Source organism: Harpia harpyja, chromosome Z, assembly GCF_026419915.1.
Source record: "Harpia harpyja isolate bHarHar1 chromosome Z, bHarHar1 primary haplotype, whole genome shotgun sequence".
Classification (NCBI taxonomy): Eukaryota; Metazoa; Chordata; class Aves; order Accipitriformes; family Accipitridae; genus Harpia; species Harpia harpyja.
The window spans coordinates 71,968,488-71,992,947 of NC_068969.1; the positions used below are offsets into that span (position 1 = coordinate 71,968,488).

The following is a 24,460-nucleotide window of genomic DNA, read 5'->3' on the forward strand; positions in this document are numbered from 1 at the left end:
TTGTTCCTCCACCCCCATATTTTTCTTGCCTATTGGAAAAAAAGCCATCAAAGTCGTCATATCATAATTGCCAGCTCAAACTAGTTGTGACTGTGTAATTGTCTGATTGAATTGAAAGCTCCATTGTGACAGTTCTGTAATGAGCAGTCCTTATAATAATATTCTGGCAAGATCTATCAATAATGCTGATACTCAATAATACTCAACTCCCAGATACTGTATTTTGCATTGTAATAAATGAAGCTGGCTATTGCCTCTTTTTTCAATTAACAAACTGGTTACTTAGCTTGAATCATATTTTGCAACTTCTATGCATACTTCTTCTAGGGAATCGTCCTTATGTTTTCCTATCTGCTCGTGTACATCCTGGAGAGACTAATGCAAGCTGGGTTATGAAGGGAACGCTGGAATACCTTATGAGCAATAATCCAAGCGCCCAATGTTTACGAGAATCTTATATTTTCAAAATTATTCCTATGCTCAATCCAGATGGTGTCATCAATGGAAAGTAAGCATAAGTTTACTCACAAGTATGTAATCTGTACTTCTAAGTCTTTGCATCTGTTATCTTAAAAAACCAAAAACCCCCCAAACCTAAACTAATCCCAGAAACATACAAATGTAATACTTAATATGAAAAAAAAAAAAAACCCAACACTTACAAGTGGCTAGGACTTTTCCATTTTTTGGCTTTTTAAGGGCAGATGTATCGTTCCATGAATTTCAGTTTTATAAAAAGTATTTTCAGTTGTTCGTGGATGATAATCATTCCTAGGTGATTTGTCATGGCATTTTAATTGTCTTTGAACTACAGTCTTAGATAGGTGTCCAGTGTTATATGAGAGCACAGCTGCTTTTAGGAAAAGCTAAACAAGTTCATTGTTCTCATGAAAAAGAACAGTCCTTGTATCTTAGGGAAATGGCTGTTGTCAAATGCTATTTTAAAAGGGGGAAAGTTAATAAGTGTGCAAGAGAAAGGGTAAGAGTATCCTGATTTCAAGTTATTGATGGTAATTCTTTCACTTACTACTGCTTTTCTTAATAAATTTAAGGGATATTTCAGAACCTTTTGATACTGCTATGAGTAAGCATTCAGCAGTCTATATTTACAGGAAATTATATAAAATGGAAATTTTGGTATGGTGATTCTACAGTTCCTTCTTTCCTAGATATGGGTAGTATTTTAAAAGGTTTTGTAAATAAAATGATAAAAATCAAACCTATTATGGATTTGAGTAGAACCCTGTCTTTATAAATGTAAAAGCATGTATATAACAGAATACCTGGAATTAAATAATTCAGAATACAAGTGAAAGTTTAATACAGGGACAGTTGAGAAATCTGTCCCAGCAGACACAAGCTAAAGACAAAGGTACTGAAGATGACTGCACAAACATGAATTTCTGCAGGTTTAAAAGTTCTTGCTGATAGTTGACAGAATACAGAGATGATCGATCTTTGTTTGCTGGGTTTTTTTGATTGGTTTTGGGTTTTTTTGTCTGTCTTGTTTTTCTCACAGCTACTTGTCTCCTAACAACTTCATGTTTCAAGTCTCAGAATTCTGGTTGACATTAGTCTTATATTACAGAAGTCAAGACACCAAAACTGTAGAGATACAATATATTCAAAATTACTGATTTCAAACTAGCATTTGAATAGGATCATAAGCCTTCAGTTTCAACAGCAAATAAGCAAGATTACAATTGACTTCCTATAAGAAGCTACTTCTAACTTATTTTTAGTTTTTCTGTAACATAACTTAAAAAACCTCAAGCATTTCTATTATTTGGCACATTAGAAAACTGAAGTTTGTTTCTTACCAGACTCCTTCCAAAGGAGCAGTGGTGATGAGGAAAACTTGAGGTGGGGGGGAGGCTTATTTAAAAGTATGATAATACAGACTACATCATGCGTTTTTCCACCCCCCCACAATAGCCACCGTTGCTCTTTAAGTGGAGAAGATTTAAACAGACAGTGGCAAAATCCAAATCCAGATCTGCATCCCACTATTTACCATGCTAAAGGGTTACTGCAATATCTGGCTGCTATAAAGCGTTTACCTTTGGTGAGTATGTGTGTGTAAGCAATCCTGAATCTTTTTAACCTTGCCTATGTAGCTAGTCTGTAAAGTAAAAATTTTAATACGGTCTCGTAAACTGTGTCACACTTAAACTTGACTTGGAGAACTGGTCTTCTGCAAACTTTTAGATGTAAATCCGTTTCCTTTGCTAGGGTAGAAAGTTAAACCTTCCTTAGATGAATCCTACGTTTTTTGTCTTAATGCACAAGTTAGTTATATAAGGAGTTGTATTTCCCAATTCTTTGGAGCTTTCAATGGTACAAATAAAAATTTTTGTTTGTCCTTCTATTACTTTTATAAAATGTGAATTCTATATGCCTTGGCTTATTTTACCAAATGATTTATTGTAGGTCTACTGTGATTATCATGGTCACTCTCGTAAAAAGAATGTATTTATGTATGGTTGCAGCATCAAAGAGACAATGTGGCACACCAATGTTAATGCTGCCTCTTGTGACCTGATTGAAGACCCCGGTTACAGGGTAAGTTTGGTATTTGTGCCTTTTTGACTTGGCATGAATTTGGAATATACTTTTCAAATAACTTCCCAATATTATTCTGGGCACATAGTGACTTTAAAGCATAAGCAGACTTATTTAGAATGATCTCTTTTTAGTTTGTGAGCGTACTTCAGAGTATGTTGAGAGCTTTAATTGTTGTATACTAACACAGCAGTGGAGTGCTTTATTTTTGGGGGTCTTTGTACCAATACATGCTTTTCCGTGTTCAACATCACCATTATAGTAAATACATGGAAAATATGCTTCTGTGCATTTATAATTACTGGATGAAAAAAGAGTCATTTAAGCATGGCAAACAATATTCTAGCAACAAGAAAATAAAAAATACTGAATTGCTCTGAGAAATACTCATTTTTGTGTATGGAAATAGGCAAAGTTCCTCTTGTAAAGATGTGTAGTTAAGGCATGTGGCCCTAATAAATATACATAATAAACTTGCACAAACAGCATCCACTGCATTGTATAAGCTTTCAAAAATTCCAAAAGATGTAAAGAATTGCGTTCTTTCTTTTGTGTAACTCCACTGCCGCCTTGTGGTAACTGCAAATCTGTGCAGCCTAATGCGTCCAAACCCCGTGTTTTTTTGAGGAGACGCAGAGTTAAGCTTGAGAAGTATGTGAACGCACGACAAAACGGTTGTTATGCATCCGTGAGTGTAAATGAGTGCAGATGTTTTCGGATTTTTTTCCTCAAATTTCCCTCGCTTAAAAAAAAAATCTTATCTCTCCTTGATTTTTCTTGTGCGATTTCCTGGATGCTGAGTTCAATGCTGTTCATGTCTGCTGCTCAACACGTTTTTATGGGGTTTTGTCACTTCAGCCTGCACTACCATAGCACGCAGAAGACTAGTCAATAAGAGTTGTGGGAAAAAGCCTTTTGGTTTCAAAAAGGCAGACTGAAATGTTTGGGCAAGCTTACACCAATAATTGTATATGTACTACTGAAATAGTAAATTCAAAGTGGTCATGTGTTTTGGCTTAACTGGTACAAATAAAAGCTGGAAAGAATGTAGTCATTTAGCATTAGTCAAATACCTAACAGTTTCTTGTCTTTTTCCAAAGCTGTCATGTAAACAGTTATATTGAACTTTGATTCATGTTCTTGAAGTTAAACATGCACCTAGTGCTGTGTTGAATATGAACAAATTTTATGTATTAATAAAATAGTGCCTGTGTTAGGTCTGCAGATTGGATTGTTGAACCAGTCTGAAACTGAATTAAATTAATTATATGGTGTATGTAGTAAGCTTAATTTGAGCAAAGTTAGCTCGGTGAATTAGGAGATGGTGATCACCTGAAGAACTCTTTTGTATCCTGTTTCTTACCCATATGACTAACAATTTTAGTGATTGAATCTGAAAAAGAGTATTTTAATAAGTAGGAAATAGCAAACCTGTTGTCACTTGAACACACAGTGGGTTTTGAAAACTCAAGATGGAGAAATGCTTTCATTCTTGTTCTTTTAATTCAAATTGCAGCAATTTTTTTGGTAACAGTTTGTGATTGCATATTCCCCTCCCCCCTGCTTCCATAAGTGAAATAAAAGAATCACTGTATTTCTCAAATTGCTGTCCTGCAGGCACTGCCCAAGATCCTGAGTCAAACTGCCCCAGCATTCTGCATGGGCAGCTGCAGCTTTGTAGTGGAAAGGTCCAAGGAATCAACAGCGAGAGTTGTTGTCTGGAGAGAGATAGGAGTACAAAGGAGCTACACAATGGAAAGCACGTTATGTGGATGTGACCAGGGCAAATATAAGGTAAGAAAATACATCTCTTAAACTGTTCTTGCTTTATAATTTCTTCAATTTGCATTGGTATCTTGTTGTATAACCCCGCTTGCTTGCTTGCTTTAAACTTCTAAAACTCTTCTAAGATCTGTGTACACTAATGTTAGAGTGAAATTACATAATTTACAATATTATAGGTTGCATAACAGTCTTCATATGTCACTTAACACCCCCCCAATATGTTGTGCTGATTGGCTGTTTTAACAAGATTAGTATTAATTATTGCTTGTAATACATATGCATGTATGCATGTAGTTAAAAAAATCAGAACTGTTCTTTCCAGTAGGTTATTAAAATTGGGTAGTAATAAACGCCAATACTAGAATAAAAATTTCCTTTACAAATGGCAATTTCAGCTTCACCATGGCAGTTCATGGCTCTTCACCAGATACTTAGTAGTGTCCCTTACAGGATTTTCCTGTGGAGCTGCAGAAAAAGGCTTATAAATCAAAACACTTTCATATCAGATTACCAGAACTACAAATTACACATCTCTGAACTCATCATAGTTGTTTTTGACTTCTTGACTTAAAACTTGTTTTCAATCTGTCTCCTTCAAAAGTGTTAACAGGGCTGGATATTTGAAAACAAAAGGTGACCCTGTTCATAGTTTCTCACTAGCAGAAAACTTATTTCAAAGAAAATACTCATAGGGGAAAAAAAGGAGAACCACCACCCTAACATCTGATTTTCAACTTCTGTCACTGGGTTAAATTTAGCTACAAATTGAAGCAAGTTCTCAGAATGAACATTCATGAAAGAAGTCACGGTTTCCTCTGCTTGAAAACAGAATTTAGGAATGCAAATCAAGAAAATGACCACAAGCCTCACATAAGGTGCTCGACAAAGAGGATCAGAAGGCTGGGATCAAGGCCGGGGAGGGGGCAGGAACAAAAAAAAAAATGTTGGAACCGGGTATATTTAATGTATTAATATATGCTCCAACACCCATGCTTATCTCCCTATACAGAAGGAAAATATATTTTGGTGGGAATTTCACTAGGTCTGTAACTACTAAATGAATGAGTTAATTTTGTCAATTGATAAAATTATTCCAGCTATTGTCAGAATATTCCATTATTCCTCAGATGACATCATTATGGACCTTCAAAAAATGGTAACTTATCCAACTTGCTTATTTTGAAACTTTCAGAAAATTCTTAAACCTGAACTTCATGGCTTTAGCAGTGTTCCTACAAAAGTTCTTAAGAAAGGTGAATTGAAGGTTCTTTGTGGACAAACTTTCAAGATGCTTAACCTGCAAAGCCCTTCTTCAGTAAGGGTGGAAAAAAATGGCTGAATTCTGTGGAAAAATCATTTACTCAAAAGGGAAGAGCATTCCTCTCTGTAATAGAAACTAGCTTATGAGATCAGATTGCTGTTGTGTCATTCATTTTATTTGGAATAAAGCAATTTGTGAGGACTTAGTCATCCTTTGAACATAGGGGAAGATTCTTCATTTTTTCCTCACTATGATAATGCTCAGACTTACTAAGACAATGTATGTAAAAGGCCAAGGTGACTAGACAGAACAAGAAAAGAGCAACATTTGTCTAATGAGAAGGTCAAAGAGGTGAAAAGGCTCAGTCATCCTTTTTTTTTGTGTGTGGAGGGAGTGGGGCCAGCAACTCTGTAAATAAACTTGCAGTATAAATTAGATGACATATTTCATAGTGGGTTATTTCAAAACACAGAGAGGAATTAAACTGTAGAAATTCCTTCCCCTCCTACTTCCCACCCCAAAGGACATGACACTTTGGATCTGAGGGACTGGACTGTGTGTAGTGTAAAGGTCTGAAGCACTTTTCCAGTCTTCTGGTTTGGCATCATCACTGAATTTTGTTCAAAGCACAAAGAGGATTACTCAACAATTCTGTTCTTTGTGGAAGAAATGCCGAGTCTTTGCCAAAGCTGGGGAATATCAGAACATCAGTTTTTCTTTTTTATTGTACTCAGACAACAGTGATGCTACACTATTGCCAGCCAGGAAGCTGTTGAACTGAAGTTAGCAATTCTTACCTGAATTTAGGATCCCTGGTGACAGAGTTATCTCTGGAACCAATCTTGTTTTAACTGCTTTTGTGGGGTCTTTGTAGTACATTGAGAATTAGTGCTGCAAATATTGCTCAGTCATCTGTGATTCAAGATACTGAAAAGCAAATGTTCAGTTGAAAAGATGTTCCCAAGATCTACTGTGGAGGATAATTAAGATGCCAGACAAAAGAACAATTTCTTCAATAATTCAAACCACCTGAAAACTGAAATCAATCCCTTTCCTGATTGGAGATTAATAAGTTTGGGAGTATTGCTTAATTTTTAAGTTAATTGAAAAGATTTTGTTATCTGGCAATTTTATGGGGCACATAAAGAGAAGACTTCAGGAGATAAGGATTCAGTCAACAAACTTGGTCAGTTACCACGATTCTTCAGTCTCTATATTTTGAGCTATCAGAAATGATCACATCTTTGTAACCTCTGCTGAATAAGCAAGCAGAAGAACAAGATGATGTTTTACTGTCCAACTGACTTCTGCAAATCTTAGTATGGCTGTTTTCAATTTATTAAGTACATATTACAGGAATATTCTTCTCAGCTTGAGGTCACAGTCCGTTGTGCCTTTGTTGTGTATCTTTACTTTCAGGTAGCAAAGTTCATCACCAAAATACTCTATTCATGTGAAGGTATTTTCATGATGTGCTTAGTAAGGAAGACTTCAACCAGCCATCTAAAATGTTACTGTCTAGAAGAAACAGTTGTATAAAATGTAAAGAAAAACAAATGAAATTTGGTGCATGTTTTAAAAAAAAAAAAAAAGGCAGCTACTTCCAGGTTGCTTGTGCTTCAAAGCAATGCTTTAACACTTAAGGAACTTTAATATGCCACAGTTAAAAGTGCTATAACAACAGTTGAAGGTGATTAGAAGATCAAGAAGAGGAGTGTAATCAAGGCTTCCGTGACAATGGACTTCACCTCCGGTCCATTAGTTAGGGCAACTGCTTGTTATTATTTCCTGAAACAGCCTTTGGGTCTCTTGTTTCATGGAAATTAAGAGATTTGGCTGATGGAAGAATAACTATGGCTTAAGAAATTTGGTATTTGGCAGCTGTGTGGTATTGCATTCTCCATTATGATTTAAAGAAATGGCAGAAGCAAATCTAGACTTTGGCATGAACTTTTACCACAAGAATGTAGACCCTTCGGTATAGTAAGTTCAGACTTTATTGTTCAAACTTTGTTTCACAGTTATCCACCTTCGGTCTGATCTATTTAGGTCTCTCTTCGGTTATATCCTCTTTCTGCTGTGGTGACAATAGCAGCCGTGGAACATGCACACGCTATTTATCTTTCTAACAATTGTCTTTGCACTTTCTTTTATACTGTACTCTTGTCCATTTTCAACTTAGAGCACTCCTGTTATACTGTCTTATAAGGAATCTGCCAACTAACTGTAACTTCTTCAGCAACAGATGTAGACAATGATTGGAAAAGTTTCTAAACCATCAAGTTGTGCACATTAGTAACCTGTGTAACAGTGAGATTACTGTTACCCTTCTCCTTCCTCTTCTCCATACTTGTTGCCTCTTGTCCTTAATGTTATTTTAATCTCTTTGGGGCAGGGACTGTGTCTTCCTGTGATTAGCGTAGTGGAGCCCCAGCTATGATTGGGGTCTTCGAATGTTACTGACGTGCAAACAAATACAAAACAAAAACAAAAAATTGGCCTCTGTGGATAAGGTACTGCACTGGGAGTGAGGAGAACTGATTTCTGTTCCCAGCGGGGTCAGTGACATGCTGTGAGACACTGTGCAAATCGCTTCAACCCTCTCTGCCTCCATTTCTCCATCAGTAAAGTGAGGATAATTCTTCCTTTATTAATAAAGTGCTTTGAAAGCTACAGCACAAAAGCATTATAAAAGAGGTAAGTAGTACTACTATTAACAATAATACTCAAATATCCAACTCTTGTTCACTGCTAGCAAGTTGCTGTACCATTTGGCTGGAGGATGGCACTGTTTAGTGAATATAGCATTAGTTTTCTTGTTACTAAAAAGCACCTTGTTCATGAATAAAACCAAGGGGAAAAAACAGAACTAGCAAGAAAAATAAAATCACAATCTTTCTATTTATTAAGCGTGCGTATGTTCAAAACAGAAGTACATGAAGAATGTGCGGACTGTGCCGTTTCTGGAGCAGCATAACACTTTTTTTTAAACCTTGCATTTTAAAATACAGTCAGTGCAGCAACATACACAAAGCTTGTGTGTGTGGTTTTTAGCTTTTAGTAAAAAAAACTTCTACTCCATTCTTTTTGCTTCATGTGTTTTCCTACTTGATGACTTAGCTTACCACCAATTCTTGGTTCTGCTTCCCTCCTTGTTTTGTCAAAGCTCCTTTTTAACTACCCTTTACCTTAAGAGGCTTAGAAGATCCAAACTAAAATCCTTCTAAATTCTCCTGAGATACAGAAGTTGCAAAGGGGTAGATTGAGCTGGCTTGTGACATTGAATTTGTTAGTGTATATACAGTCGGTACTAGCCAGTTCCATAATTGTTAAGGGTCACACTGGATTATCATTCTTTTCATAAAGTAGTTGAGGTCAGAGGTTCTGTCCCTACGTACTGCACTGCTGGCTAAATTAAAAGTGTAGAATTATCTGGTGGGAGGCTTTATCGCATATGTAAACTCAGAGAATATTACATAAGTTCTGCCTCCTAAATACTCTTTGCAGAGGAAAATGCCTTGGTATATCATTCAAGTTAGAAAACAGCTATTGCTTTTCATACTTTGTTTGTTGTTTTTAATTACTAAATGTGTGAATAAATGCTTTCAGAATTAACACATACAGCCTGTCACTTATAGGAGGGGAAGAGGTGTTTGTGTCAAGGAGTTACTTTGTTGCCTTAAATAGTCTTACTTCTGCGTCAGAACATAGCAATGAACTTGATCACAGCTAAAGTATGAATTCACTCATTTTTTTTTCATTCTAATGGAACTTCTGTTGAAAAATCTTGTATTTGAAATCTTAGTATTTGGAATTCCTTTTTATAAATTCTGTCTCAGGTTTTTAAAATAATTTATACTTATAAACGCGGACATGATCTCTGTCTCTCTTCCAATGCCACTGGGTAAAGTCCTGTTAATATTGATGTGCTAGAAGTGTAGACTAGGAAGCTCCAAAGAAATATGGTTGTGTCCAGAAATGTCTGTTCAGCCTTAGAGGAGTCATGTGGTTATTGAGTTTTCTCTGATACTCTTGCTAAGTGTTTACGGTTCTTACTTGTTCTGTCTTTAGAGCAAGAGAGTATATTAAATAAAATAATGAAATGTGTTTTACATAGTAATTCTGTAGTATGTGTGGGTCCATCTGCATGTACCTATTTTGAATATTTAATTCTTATTTTTAAATTAGGGATTGCAGATAGGGACAAGAGAACTGGAGGAGATGGGAGCAAAGTTTTGTGTTGGCTTACTGCGTTTAAAAAGAATGGCCTCACCTTTGGAATACAATCTGCCTTCTAGTCTGTTGGATATTGAAAATGAGCTGATTGAGTCAAGCTGTAAAGTGACGAGGTAGTACACATTTATTGTTTTTACTTTTTTGGGGGGGGGAATTGCAGTTTCTCAAATGATGTAAAGATTCTCTCAAAAATGTTCTTTCACTCATAAAAAATAATGTTGATGTGTTTGACCTGTTAGTGTAACAATAATCTGAATATATTGGAGATGTATTTTGTTAATTCAATTACTTGAAGCTTTTAAAGAAAACAATAAATACAGAGTTAGACTATATGTCACATTTGTTGCTGGGATAAACACTGGCCATTTTAATGTCATCAGGGAGTTACTATATGCAGTAAAACTCAGTAGGTCTTAGGTCTCAATTGTTTCTTTGAGAGCATTTTTTTTTTCTTTTTTTATTACTGGCTACAGTATTAAAAATGTATTTAGACAGGCTTAAAGTATGTGAGTTAAAGCACTCTAAGAACTGTAAGTTTTTCTTCCAAATTTTTTTTTCTTTTTTCCTCTCTGGTAGAGATATATAACAACATTTAAAGAACTTAAAATGTGTGAAATAATGTTCGGGTCACAAAAGAAATGTATTGTATCTGCTCAGTAGCTAGCTTATGAGGTTGTCAATTCTTAAAGCTCTAGATAGGCTTGCAAAAGTATGCATACTAGTGCATATTTCTGTTCATGTAATTAGTTATGGAAGTATGCACATGTACATAGTAATTGGGGATGCACAGTAAATAAGTGATTTCAAATGTACAAGCATCTCTTTCTGAAAATCTGGTTAGAGATTAAATAAAGCAGAGTTGCAGAATTCCAGACTTCAGAAAAGCATTAAATTAGAAAGAAGTAAGATTTACACACTATAATGTTACCACTTGGCATACTTGGAGCCAAAAATGTTTTTATAGTGGCCTTGGCTGTAGCTCCAACTTAGCTAAAGCAATACAGTGGAAATTTGGGGACAAAATATATTATTGTTTTTGTGCAACTGCAACAAGGGGGTTCTTGAGACTAAGACTTTTAGTAGATGCTAGACTAATGAGCAATTTCTCTGTAGACCATGCAAAACCAGCAGAGATATGGGAGAGCATCTGTGGTACCCTGTGTAAGGGGAAGGTGATGTTTAGTTCCAGCATTTAAACACATAAGTGTTATCAGAATGTGGACAACTGAGAAAGGCTGGAGCTTGCGTTCATGCTTAGCTTTTACACGTAGTAATGAAAAGTGAAGTATAAGCTAAAAGGTGATAAGAACAATAGGAGTAACAATAGGAGAGTGTCTGAAGGAAGTGGTTAAAAGTGTATGAAAAGCAGCTGTGATGTATAGATATCTGTCACTCCAGTGACGGCTGGATCCCCCAGTATCATTTACTCACTAGTACAGTTTTAGCATGCTTGTAATGGCCAGATTCTTACTGTCAGATCAAGTTTTCTGCTTGGGTAAGGCCAAGTTAGTGATTCCTGGAAGAGATAGGATCAGAAGGTGGCTTTGGAGTAACCCACCCCCACCAGTGTGTAAGCCTCACTGAAGTGCAGGTAGGCTCACTGGGAGAGAGTCATATGGCAGATGCTGAAAAAAGCAGACAGTGCTTTACAACTGTTGGAGTGGCATTAGCATGGTGTCTCCAGTGCAGGCAAAATGCAGTATTTTAATTGTGAGGAATGCCACAGTGTTTTTTACTGTACTAATGTAACAGTACCAAAACAATGGTAGCAGCACTCAGCATTTGTAACATTACTGTTCAATGTATCACTCAAAATTTTCACTTGATGTTGTATGAATTACTATCAGCCTTGTAAGATATAGTTTGAAAGTATAAATAAAATATCAGTGTCCTTGGTTTTGCAAGTGTAAAACCATATTCTGCTATCTCTATAGTGTGTTTAAAAAAAAAAGAGCAGGGGGGGGGTAGGGGTAAACTGTGAAGAGTCTTGAACTCTTTTTCTTTTATTCCTTGTATTTGTTGAAAAGTTGACCATTAGAATGAATTAATGGAATTATCTGCTTTGCTCTAAAAAGTCTCTTACTTGTCCATTTGTGTAGCATAGTAGTTTAATGAGCAATACTACAGGGATGTTAGCACAGAAAATCTGCTTCCACTGTTGTTATGCTGGGGGGCCGAGGTAGCTGATCATCAGGTAACTATGGAAAGCAGCTCTCTTGTCCTAAGCTTTTGAATTAGGAAAACACAGATTCAGTGGGTTTTGTATCATGGACAGGGACCAGCCTAAGGAGAAAAAACTTTATTTGCTTATGTATTGTTTTATATGTGTTGCCAGGGGTTCTGGATATGTATCATCTGAAGGTAAGTAATCTGTTTAGAATTCTTCTTAAATACACGAGGAGCTTACTGTCTGATAGACATTTGAGTTGTTCTTTGGGATGAGATGTAAGCGTTGACAAAAGAGACCAGAACTTGAGAAGTGAAAAATGTTAACTGGTCAGGAAGTGTGTAGATGCTTGAAAAAAGTTCTGTAGTGCGTCTCAGATAGATATATTCCTTGAAATAAAGCTGGGGAGCAAGGGGCAATGTTTTATACTGTAAAGCTCTTGAGAGGAATTACCAGATAGAATTCCATCTTTATGATAGAGTAAGTCTTACTACAGCAAATAAAATTAATCGTTTTGATTACAATTTTCCTCACAAGGCCTTTATCAAAATGAAGAGGAAAACTAGGGGATGGAGAAGGAGAAAAGAACATGACAGCTGCCTTCAAATACGAGAAGACAGACACAAAGAGTCTGTTCTCTCTAGGGCAGACAGGTCCAGGAGTAATGGCCTTAAATTACGAGGAAAAGTCACTCTAGACTTTAGGTAAAAATTCTATATGGCAAGCAAAAATGAAGTTCTGGAACAGTCATCTGTAGAAGTTGCAGTCTCCACAGGAGATTAAGAATAGTATAGGCAGGCTTCAGTCTAGAATGGCAGTGGGAACAGCTGAATTAGCCTTAATGCACAGAGGTACACAAAGGGGCTGTGGGAAACTTCTTCACTAAGTATCGTACTTAAAATAAATTACTTATTCATAAATACTAAATGGTTAAGAGTCACTTTGACTCTCTTCTTTAAAGCATTGCTTTACAGCATTCTCTGAAGCATTTGCATGTAAGCAAGGAAGTGCCTGTGAGGGACCATATGGAAGAAACCCAGACCCTTTCTGAGAAATAAGTATGCTGGGGTGCCTCTCTGAAGTGCCTGCATGCTAATGCATGCAGCATGGGGAAAAAATATGAGGAATTAAAGATCTGTGTGCAGTTTCATGGCTGTGATCTTGTTGGGATCATGGAGATGTGATAGGATGCCTTGCACAACTGGAGTGCTGCAGCGGAGGGATACAGGCTGTCTAAGTAAGGACAGGCTGGGAAGATGAAGAGGGGGAGTTGCCCTTTATGTGACAGAGCAGCTGGAATGCATGGAGGTCTGCCTCAGGATGAATGATGAGCCAACTGAGAGCTTATGGGTAAGGATTAAAGAGCAGATCACACTGCGTGACATGGTATTGGGTGTCTGCTGTAGGCTGCCTAACCAGGAAGAAAAAATGGATCAGGCCTTCTATAGACAGCTAGAAGCAGCCTCATGTTTGCAAGCCCTGGTCCTTGTGGGGGACTTCAACCACCCCAATATCTGCTGGAGGAACAACACAGCAGGGCATAAGTAATCTGGGAGCTTCCTGGAGAGCACTGATGACAACTTCCAGACCCAAGTCATACAAGAACCAGCAAGGAGAGGTCCTTTGCTGGATCTGGTACTCACAAACAAGAATGTGCTGGTTTGGATGTGAATGTTGAAGGCAGCCTTGGCTGCAGTGACCAAGAGATGATGGGAGTTCAGGTTCTCAAGAGGAGGGAGCAGGGCAAAGATCATAACCCTGGGCTTGAGGAGAGTTCAGGGATCTGCTTGGAAGAGTCCCATGGAATAAGACCCTGGAGGGAAGAGGGGCCCAGGAAAGCTGGTGGATGTTCAAGGACCTCTCCTGGCAAAACTCAAACATGTAAAGGTGTTGTGGTTTAAGCCCAGCCGGTAACAAAGCACCATGTAGCCACTTGCTCACTCCTCCCCACCCTGGTGTCCGGTGGGATGGGGAGGAGAATCAGAAAGGAGAAAAGAAAAAAATGGAACCTCATGGGTTGAGATAAGGACAGTTTACTGGGACAACACAAGGAGAGAAGTTACAACAACAACAATGGTACTATTAAAAGAATATACAAAACAAGTGATGCACAGTGCAACTTCTCACCACCTGGAACCTGACATTCCGACACTTCCCACACCAGGAGAGAGAGAGCCCCTGGCCCCACAGCCCACTCCCCATCTATATACTGAGCATGATGTCACATGGTATGGAATAGCTCCTTGGCTAGTTCAGGTCAGCTGTCCTGGCTGTGCCTCCTCCCAGCTTCCTGTGAAGATTAACTCTATCCCAACCGAACCCAGGACAAAAGGAAATACATAGAAGGTGGAAGCAGAGACAGCTAACCTGGGAGGAATATAGAGACGCTGTCTGAGTATGCAGAGACATGGTTAGGAAGGATAAAGTCCACCTGGAGCTGCATCTGGCATGGGATGTTAAAGGCAACAAGGAGGGCTTCTATAAGTACGTAGGTAGTAAAAGGGAGACTAGGGAAAATGTGGGCCCACTGCTGAATGCGGCAGGAGCCCCATGACACAGCACATGAAAAAGGCTGAGTTACTGAATGCCTTCTTCACCTTAGTCTTTGCTAACAAAACTGGCTTTCAGTAATCTAAGGACCCAGGGACAAGGGAAAGTCTGGAGCAAGGAAGACTTATGCTTGGTGGAAGAGGAACAAGTTGGAGAATACTTAGGCAAACTGGGCTTGCATAAGTCCATAGGTCCTGATGAGATGCACCCAGAAGTGCTTGGAGAGCTTGCTGATGTCACTGCGAGGGCACTCTCAATAATCCTTGAATGATCGTGGTGATCGAGACAGGTGCCTGAAGAAAAGCAAATTTCATTCCGGTCTTCAAGAAGACGGAGAAGGAAGACGTAGGGAACTACAGGCTGGTCAGCCTCACTTTGATCATTGGGAAGGTGATGAAACAACTAATCCTCGAAAGCGTTTCCAGCCACATGAAGGAGGAGGAGATTGTGAGTAATCAACACGGATTCACTAAGGGAAGTCATGCTTGACCAACCTGATAACCTTCTACAATGAAATGACTGTCTTGGTAGACATGGGGAATGAAGTGGATATTGTCTGCCTTGACTTCAGTAAGGTTTTTGACACTGCCATAGGATCCTTGTAGAGAAGCTGATGAAGTATGGGCTGTATGGGCAGACAGTGAGGTGGATTGAAGACTGGCTGAACAACTGGGCCCAGAGGGTGGCTATCAGAAGCACAAAGTCTAGTTGGAGGCCAGTAACTCGTGGTGTACCCCAGGGCACAATACTGGGTCCACTCCTGTTTAACATCTGCATTGATGACCTGGACGATGTGGCAGGTCCTGTCATGGTTTAAGCCCAGCCGGCAAGGTGTACCCTCAGCAAGTTTCCAGATGATGCTGGACTAGGAGTGGCTGATCCAGAGGGGCCTTGACAGGCTCTAGAAATGGGCCGACAGGAATCTCATGAAGTTCAGCAATAAATGTGAAGTCCTCCACCTGGGGAGGAGCAACCCCAGGCACCAGTACATGCTGGGGGTACCATCTGGAAATAAGCTTTGCAGAAAAGGCCATGGGAGTCATAGCGGACACCAAGTTGAACATGAGCCAGCAATGTACCCTGGCTGCAAAGAAGGCTAATGGTATCCTAGGCTTCATTAGGACGAGTGTAGCCAGCAGGTTGAGGGACATCATTCTTCCCTTCTCCTCAGCACTGGTGAGGCCATACCTGGAGTACTGTGTCCAGCTTTGGGTTCCCTAGTACAAGAGAGACATGGACATAGTGGAGAGAGTCCAGTGAGGGGCCCCTAAGATGATGAAGGGATTGAAGCATCTCCCATAGGAGGAAAGGCTGGGAGAGCAGGGACTGTTAGTCTGGAGAAGAGAAGGCTCAGGGGGCATCTTATCAAGGTGTACAAATATCTGAAAGGAGGTTGTAAAGATAGAGTCAGGCTCTTTTCCAGTGGTGTCTGGTGACAGGCTAAGAGGTAATGAGCACAAACTATAGAGGAAATTCTATTTAAGCATTATATATATATATATAATGTGAAAAGGGGGAAATGTCTTTAAGTCTGTCCTCAAAAGACACTTGAGTGCTGGTGTTGTGGGCCTCTTCAAATTGGAGTCCTAGTTTAGGCAATTAGAATACAAGGTTCTAAAATCACAATCTAGTTGCATTTCTCTCCCTCAGAACTTTCACAGGCAAGCTTCTGATCCTTTGGCATTTCTGTCATATACTCTTTAATATTTTGTAAATACGATTTCTTCCATAAATACAGGCTGGCTGTAAGGCAGTTTCACTTGACAGCTCTTGTGGATGGCCTCTAAATGATAGTCTTTCAGCAAGGGCATGTGTTTGTTTCTTGAGTTCCTTGTGTGCATTGATGCAGCACGTTGAACTCAAAATTTAATACTGACATGTTACACCTACTTATCATACTTTACAGCTTTTAAAAGTTTTACTTTTTTTTTTTTTCATTTGCGGCTACTATTATGTGTTAATGAGATTATAATATTTTTCCCATCCGTAAGTGTTATATTGTCAATTTTATTAGAACTAAGCTTCAGTATAAATGCATCTCTTTGAAATATTAAACCTCAGTTACAGCATTTTGAATCAAGATGTGGTTGTGAGTAATTAATTATCAGGGTGGCATTGAAAAACAGCCCCAGATGTCCACATAAATTTATATTAATAACTGCCTCAGATATAGAATCTGTATTTTATATTATCTCTCTGGAGAAAGTTAGCATCCTGGGTCATAGGTGTGCTGTGCTTCGGAAGAAAATTACGTGCTGGATTTCTCAGTTTGTTAATGTTACTTATGATGGAGTGGCCTTAAAACAGCACCTGTTGAATTGGGGTATGTCATACATAAGTCACTCCCCATAGGATCTGCCGGAGAGCTGAAGATGCATCAGAAACACTTTAGTATCAGGATGGGATAAAAAAGGGTGAGGAGTCACGTACCAGCCAGCCTTCTAACATACCACTTTGCATGAACACATGCACAAAAAATCCAGTTCTGAAGCTATTTGAAGGAAGTGAATAAAAAAAGGAACTGGAGTTCTTGACCTTCTTCCCAGGGTAGTGGGGTGAGAAGCAACTGGTTATGCTTTACCGCTCTGGTTAAGCTTTTAACTGATCCACAAACTGTAGACAATTAGGTGCAATTGTGGTAAAGAAGTAGAAAAACTGTTGTCTGGATTAAATGTTGGTGCTAGATGTTAGCTTAAACTAAGACCAGGGTTACTGCTTTCTAGTATTTCTGAAACTTTCAACAGATCAGCACAATCATTTATTAAGAGAGATTTTCTTGTTTCGGTGAAACTAAACTTTACTGTAAAGGTAATAGTTATGATCCTGATTCTGGAATAGGATCTCCGAAGTTAGTCTGTACACAAGTTGATCAGCTGCTTTGAAAGCATGTACAAGCATAAACACAATCCTTTGGACTTAATGGTTCTTCCATTTTGGACTTTTAAAGCACACTGTTTATGATGGGTATGGAAGTGCCTCCAGTGAGTAAAAGTCTATTACTGCTTTCTGTTTGATAGCAAACTCGAGTAACACTAGATGAGAAAAGGAATAAATGGGAAGGTGGGTTGTTTTGATGTTACGAAATAAAGCAAATCCTGGAGAGAGGTATGTGAACAGACATGTATAGTTTGAATTTCCTTTCCTTCTCCACCTAAAATACTTCATTAATCCAGCTAGCTCTATGTCATGGTTTCAGCCCAGCCGGTAACAAAGGACCACGCAGCTGCTCGCTCACTCCTCCCGCCCCCCTCCGGTGGGATAGGGAGGAGACGGAGGAGAGAAAAGAAAAAAAAACCTGGAACCTCGAGGGCTGAGATAAGGGCAGTTTACTGGGACAACACAAAAAAAGGTTACAACAACAACGGTACTAATGAAAGAATATACAAAAAGGGTGATGCACAGTGCAACTGCTCACCACCCGGAACCCGACGCTCCGCCACTTCCCCCACCGAAAGTCGAGAGCCCTCCCCCCGGCCCGCTCCCCAATTATATACTGAGCATGATGGCACATGGTATGGAATAGCTCCTTGGCTAGTTCAGGTCAGCTGCCCCGGCTATGCCCCCCCACCTCCCAGGTTCCTGTAAAAATTAACTCTATCCCAACTGAACCCAGGACACTCTAGAAAAACCAAAATGAACTGCATGTAAAGTGCTGGGGCAGGGGGGAAACTGCTTCTGACTTGATTTACATTTTGTTGGTGGAAGTAAGGGGCATGGGGACTGTTTTATACTGGATTTTCTGAAAGCACTGATGAAAGACTTACTATTGCAAAAACACAATGTAGCTGGTTTGGCACATGTGAGCATAGATGAAAAATAACATGAGGCTCATAATAAGGTTAATATTATTGAGGCTGTACATGGAAATATTTAGAATCCTTTTGTGTGAGGAAGGTAACTGGTACTCAGGAACTTCAAAAAACAGGAAGGTTCAGTCTCCACCCCAAAAGACTGGGTCACGAAAATCACAGAAGTAATTGTACTGCAAGACAAAATTTTAAGTTGAGAGATGAATGAAAAACTTCATTCAATGTTTTGAAACTGAATTTGTATATAGAAAAAAAAATAGTTTCCTAATCCTGACCTTTGGCTATAGATAGTGAAAGGTACTGATAAATGCTTCTGCACTAAAGAAATTAAGGCAGTAGAAAAAAAAAATCAGATTCTGTGCATGTTAGAGTTACGATTTTTATCAGATAAGGAACATTGACATAAGAAATACTGAGCTTTATTGGAGAGATCTGTTAACAACTGTTTAGATTTTTCTAATGTCTGATGGCTTTGTTTCTTAAATTTATTAAATGTAAATCTATTAAATGTAAATTTACTTTATAACACTAAAATACAGAAATATGTAGCATGAAGTGAGAAAATAGGTACCTTGCTCTCAGTGTTCATTTAGCAATACTGTGTATCTATGTGAGAATCTGTGGTGAAAAAACTAAATGTGTAAATTCCAAGAACTTGTCTTTAAAATGTGGCATTAAGACTGAAATATGTTGTGTATTTGTACCTGATTCTCTATGTTCTGAACCCATCTTAAAAATGATTTGATAATCATAATTATTTATAGAGAGATTCATGTCATTGAATTCAGTGGAAATGCTTATTTGAAAAGTGAGAGTGGAATCAGACACCTAAGACAGCATGTTTTTCAGAGAAAAGTGCAAACTATACTGCTTTTTGTGTCACTACTGGAATATTGACCTAATATCACACTGTTCCTTTTTTCAAGTGTGAATTTTCTTAAACTTTATGTGTAACTAGAGCAGTTTTATGTACAGCCACTGATTTGTCTGTACCTGCTGATGCATCATTAAACAGATTTATTTAACCAAAGTTACCTAAGCAGTCATCTCCAATTTAAAATGTTGAAAAATATTTAAGCACATAATACTTACCCTGGCAAGATGTTCCTCTAGTAAACCTAGAACAATATGACTAGATTTTGTTTATTTCTTAAATTATAATTCTGTTATCCTTCTGAGACAGGAATGACCCATGTCTATGCATGATAATAGGAATTTTCCATCTGGATAACTGAGTTGACTCCTTTTTATTTTTGATAGCTGTGCTGTGTGCCGTAGAAGCCATGTGCATACATTATTTCTGCATAAGCAAGAAACTATAATTTTGTTCACAGTACCTCCACTATTAGCAATGAAAGTGCCTTATAATCGTTTATGTTTTCACATTATTTTTTTCATTCTTTGCTGAAGGGATTAATACTGCCATGGGTGGAATTAAGAGATGGGCCAATTTTTGTTTCTGGAGGCTCAGAAGCCACGTTCTGCCATATACCTTAGGCCATCAGACTTTTGGCTCAATTACTTGGAAAAGTCTGTCCAGAGCAGAGCAATTTTATTCTACTCCCCAACAAATATGCCCATATGACAATTGGGCCAGATATCCTTGGGGCCCAAGTTTCCTATGTTTGGTAGCACTCACTGCATGTCTCAGCAGAAAGTTCAAAAACCTGTACTATTTATCAATGACAATACTCAAGGGGGTAGTCTCATGTTATTTATTTTCAGGGACTGCCTTATCTTCAGAACAGAAACACATACTGTAGAACAGCTTGTAGTTAAAGGTCAGCTCTTTGATGGGATAACGGAGATACCATGTTCTTCTATTTTGTATATTATTTAAAATAGATTTTAATATAATACTCTTTTTTAATGAATTCTATTGAAAGCCACTTTGTACTGTCTCGGGAAGTACTGGGCGAGGGTGTAATAGATAGGTATTGATGAGATCATTCCTCCTCAAAAAAACCCAACCAAACCAACCAACCAAAAAAAAGATGAGGAATATTCAGATTTTAGCAGCTGAAAAAAAGTGTGGTTCAGCATGGATTTTCCCCTGCTCTTTCATAATTTTGGTTTTGGTCTTTTGGGGGGGTTGTGGGGGTGGTGGTGGTAGAGGTTCTATTTAAGCAGTATTTTTGTATGATCACTGAATGAGTTTTCAAGACTATGCTGTATTTCCCTTGTACAGTGAAATAGAAGACTGGACACTGCCTCAACATGTTGCAGTTCGTTCAGATTCCATAATCGTAATTTTTCTTGTCATCTTGGTGGTGTGAGAGGCATGCCAGAACGTTTTGGTAGAAGGCTACAACTAATTTACATAGATACAATCTGAAGCAGCTCCTGGTGACACCTCTGATGAGGCTCAGCAAACTCTTGAGCTCTCCTTTCCCCACTTCCCAGTCCAATGATAATGAAATGTAGAGAAGCCCATGGCTGGTATTTCTAAGTACCCTTCCAGCTGCAGCACAGGGGAGGTGAGCTCCCTAGCTGTATGAGACCTCACTGCTGTTTGGAGGAAAAGTTTGCTTTGTATGGTTTTATTTCTTCCCCTCCCAGCAAGGATCTGGCTACTTTTCTGTGCAGCAGAAGTCCCTCTCTTTGTAATTATCAGGAAATAGATTTTCATTTATTTTTTTTCTATTTCTTAGTGAAATATTATCTGTGAAATGTTGTCCATTTGTCCTTTGGATCAATCCTCATATCCAAAGTGCTGAAGTTTTAGCATTTCTGTACAGTTCTAGATGAGTTATTAAAAATATCTATCAGCTGAAATATCTATTTGTTAGGTATCTATTCAGTTGAGTGCTGGAGATATACAAAGAGCTTCCATTGAGTAAAATTTATAAAGCTAATTTCTATTCCTCTTCAGAGGCCGTCATGGGTCAGAAGATAGTAGTGCTATTCCTTGATTTATATGCCCAGACTTCCATTCCCATTATTCTAATAAACGTACTGCTTATTCTTTCCTCATACTTAAATGATTCACTGCTCATTTCTTACCATTAGAGATGAATGAGAAGCTACCTACAGAAAATGCAGGTAAAAAATTCATGACTAAGAAGTATATAAGAGAGTAGTTTTTACACAGCTATAATATCCCTGTGTAGTTAGAGGAATGAATAAGATTGTAGTTATTTCCTTTGTATTTTGGATGTTACTGGTGTTACTTTTTATAAAACCGCAATTTGAGTGCTTTAGAGGATAAATAGGCAAGTTTAAATGTTCAAGTCTAAACACACAGAAGCACTGCTTTTATTTCTTGCAAATGATTTTGAGGGTTTCTCAAATTCTTTTTTGGTTTTGCTGGTTGTACTTAAAATAACCAAGTAAATGTTAATATTCTAAAATATACCTCCAGTATTTCATTACACATAGGCTCAGTTTCCATGAGTTCATTTTGAACCATGTCTGAAACATACTTGACTTAAGAAAAATAAAGGAGTAAGTAGATTTATTTCCCTCTGGCAGTGCACTTTAACATTTTAAGTGATGAATTAAACACTTTATTTTTCTTTAATTATTTCAGACCCATTTGCCAGTGTTTCCCCCCCCAGTTCCGAATGGAAAAGATTAGACTGAATGTAATACTGATCTTGTAGTAAGAATTACAGTTGTTATGCTGACAGGTTTGATAGAGTCTGTATGCAATGAAACAAAAACACATGACTGCAGTCATAACTGGTAGGACTTACTGGAATTATCCTTTGCACAATAACTTCAGCTGTTTTTGGAAATTCTCGTTGTTTCATTGATTGTTTTGAGGCTCATTAGTATGTTCTAGAACATGGTATATTTTTGTTTGTTAATTTTAATTTAATTATAGCAGAGAAGCAGACAGCTTTTGGGACCCAGCATGTCTAGAAAATGGTAGAAAAAGTAGACTGCCAAAAGGAGCTGTGGGAAAGAAAAAACCTGACACAAAATCCATTTCCTGCACTTAGTCTTACACTTGAGAAAAGACATCAGACTGGTGGGGCAAGGAGTGGGGGGTACATGCAGTGAGAATGTGTCCAAGACTTTCTTGTAAAGGGTCTCTCTCTAGCTGCCAGAAGGAAACTGGAATTGTCCTACATTATTTCCCTCCCCCTTAATAACTCTTAAACTTTGCCCAGACATTTGCATACTCCTAATCTCTATCACCTGGGAGTAAAAGTGTTTCCCTTCCCACTCTCCTGCAGCATTTGAGCTTTTCTTGGCCTTTTTTCCAGTACCTTACGAGTACAACTTAGTTAAAAAGAAGGCGTCTTATGCTGCAACTTTTGTCCTGTTTGTGCCTTTCAGAAGGTTGGAAGAAAAAGCTATGAAAGATGACACCCAGAATTTCACTGGTGGGCCTGGTGGCAGTGCCCATGCACCAAGATGCTCCTCTGGCCTAAGTGAAAGTGATTGCTTTTAATTCTTTGTAGACTGTAGTGTCAGAGTACTGTTCATCTTCTCTAGGGCAAAATAAGGAAACTAGTAATCTAGGAAAAAAAAAAGGAAAAGAAAAAAAGTAAGTATGATGAATAGGTTATATTCTTCATACCATTTTTCAAGCTTTTCTTCCACTCCTGGTAGTATGATCCAAATATTAGTGTGGGCTACAGTCAATGATTGTTGAATCCAACTAATTTAATCCAGTTTTTAGTTTCACAACATGTATTTCAGGGTGACAGCACAAAGAAAATGTTGAGATTAATTTTTATTAAGCTGTGGAGTGAAACTTAGTAACTCTGAGGATATTTAAAAACAAGACTTAAATGGGATTTGGATACCCAGCTTCTTATGGCTCAGAAAAGAGTGAGACATGTTGTTCTCTTTAGCCTTGGAAATTCCCTTGAGGAAATATCCTTACTACTTGGGAAAAACACATACGTGAAGAGGTCCTGAAGGGGACAGCACATAGCTGCATGTGTGATGTTGCCTACTGTAGCAGCATTGCTGATCCCTAGAAGAGAATATAGACCCTAAAGGGAAATTAAAAGTATGGAGAAATGATTCCTTTGTGATACCTCCTGACTCTTTCTTCGCTAAAATTTTCCCTCCCCAGGCAATGCAGTTTTGAAAAGAATCATTAGTTCTTCAGATCTTTCTCTCCTTCCTTTCCCAACTCCCCAAGTAGCTGCAATTCTCCATAGTTTGGCAGGGAATATTTCTTAATTTTGTCTTCCAAAGTTTTAAAATGTATACACTTCCCCTGTAGTCTCAGAAAACTGCTGATCTCCATGGAGCTGAAATTGGTAATGGTTGTGTCTGGCTTGTGCATTAATTTCTCTGTAATTGAGTCATGTGGATAATAAAACATCCAAGTATATCTTATGAGGGACAAATAAAATTTTAGTTTGAAAAAATATACCATGTTAGTGGATAGGTTTATTTTTTAATATGTGTGGAGCATTAATGTAAATAAGAAAAAACATAGGAAGGTGTTGTCATTAAAAAAATAATAATTAAAGTATGTTTTAGAAAAAACTTGTATTCATTCCTAAATTCAGTGTATGCAATGGCAGGTGATGTAGAGAATTTTTTTTTTAAAGGAAAGGGATATCCTTAAAGTTCTTCATAAACATGAAGACCACAGTATTGTATCAGGTATTTCGGAGTTCATCTTTTTACCCATAAAATGTTGTTTAAGTAAAATCTGCAAAACTTCAGGTTTTCATGTAGTATTCTCTTTTAACTGCCATGACTTCAAAGAAGATACACAGATTATGCTATCCCTTACATTACAGAACTGTAGTTGTGTGATAAACAACCTCTGCTAACCTGAGAAAAATAATGGTTTCCTTTTAAAAGGAAAAGTGGGAGGTGTGGGGGTAGAGGAAGAGGGATTATTGAGCAAGTTAATTAGAAAAAGCCCAAGGGAAAAGTTAGGAAATTAAAACCCATAGAATCAGCATGACAGCAGCTAAAAATATATTGTCACAAGATATGCCAAGGGTGGGGAGCGGCAGGGAGGCAAATGAAAGAATTTGATTAAACAGCAAGAAATTTTTTCATGTGTTTTGGTTTCTACATTTCTTGTGACCCAGCCTCAGTAAAACAGCAGAGTAATAATTACATTTTGCAGATTCATGCTTACCTTTAGAATAAGATGGCTGAAAAGTT

General features: G+C 38.0%; 1 protein-coding gene across 12 annotated transcripts in view; it reads left to right on the top strand.

Moving 5' to 3' along the window:
• AGTPBP1 (ATP/GTP binding carboxypeptidase 1) overlaps nucleotides 1–24,460 on the top strand; it is a 76,362-nt gene that overhangs the window by 48,191 nt on the left and 3,711 nt on the right. For 7 of the 12 annotated variants that reach the window (XM_052775726.1, XM_052775724.1, XM_052775725.1 and 4 more), the window contains 5 exons: nucleotides 328–508; nucleotides 1,936–2,065; nucleotides 2,431–2,562; nucleotides 4,180–4,356; nucleotides 9,797–9,957. In XM_052775726.1, the coding sequence (XP_052631686.1) occupies nucleotides 328–508; nucleotides 1,936–2,065; nucleotides 2,431–2,562; nucleotides 4,180–4,356; nucleotides 9,797–9,957 (781 nt within the window). Of the gene's footprint in view, nucleotides 1–327; nucleotides 509–1,935; nucleotides 2,066–2,430; nucleotides 2,563–4,179; nucleotides 4,357–8,003; nucleotides 8,306–9,796; nucleotides 9,958–12,179; nucleotides 12,206–13,417; nucleotides 17,745–18,184; nucleotides 19,405–24,460 lie in introns of those variants that run through there. The other 5 variants (XR_008233333.1, XR_008233334.1, XR_008233335.1 and 2 more) reach the window with 5 other exon arrangements.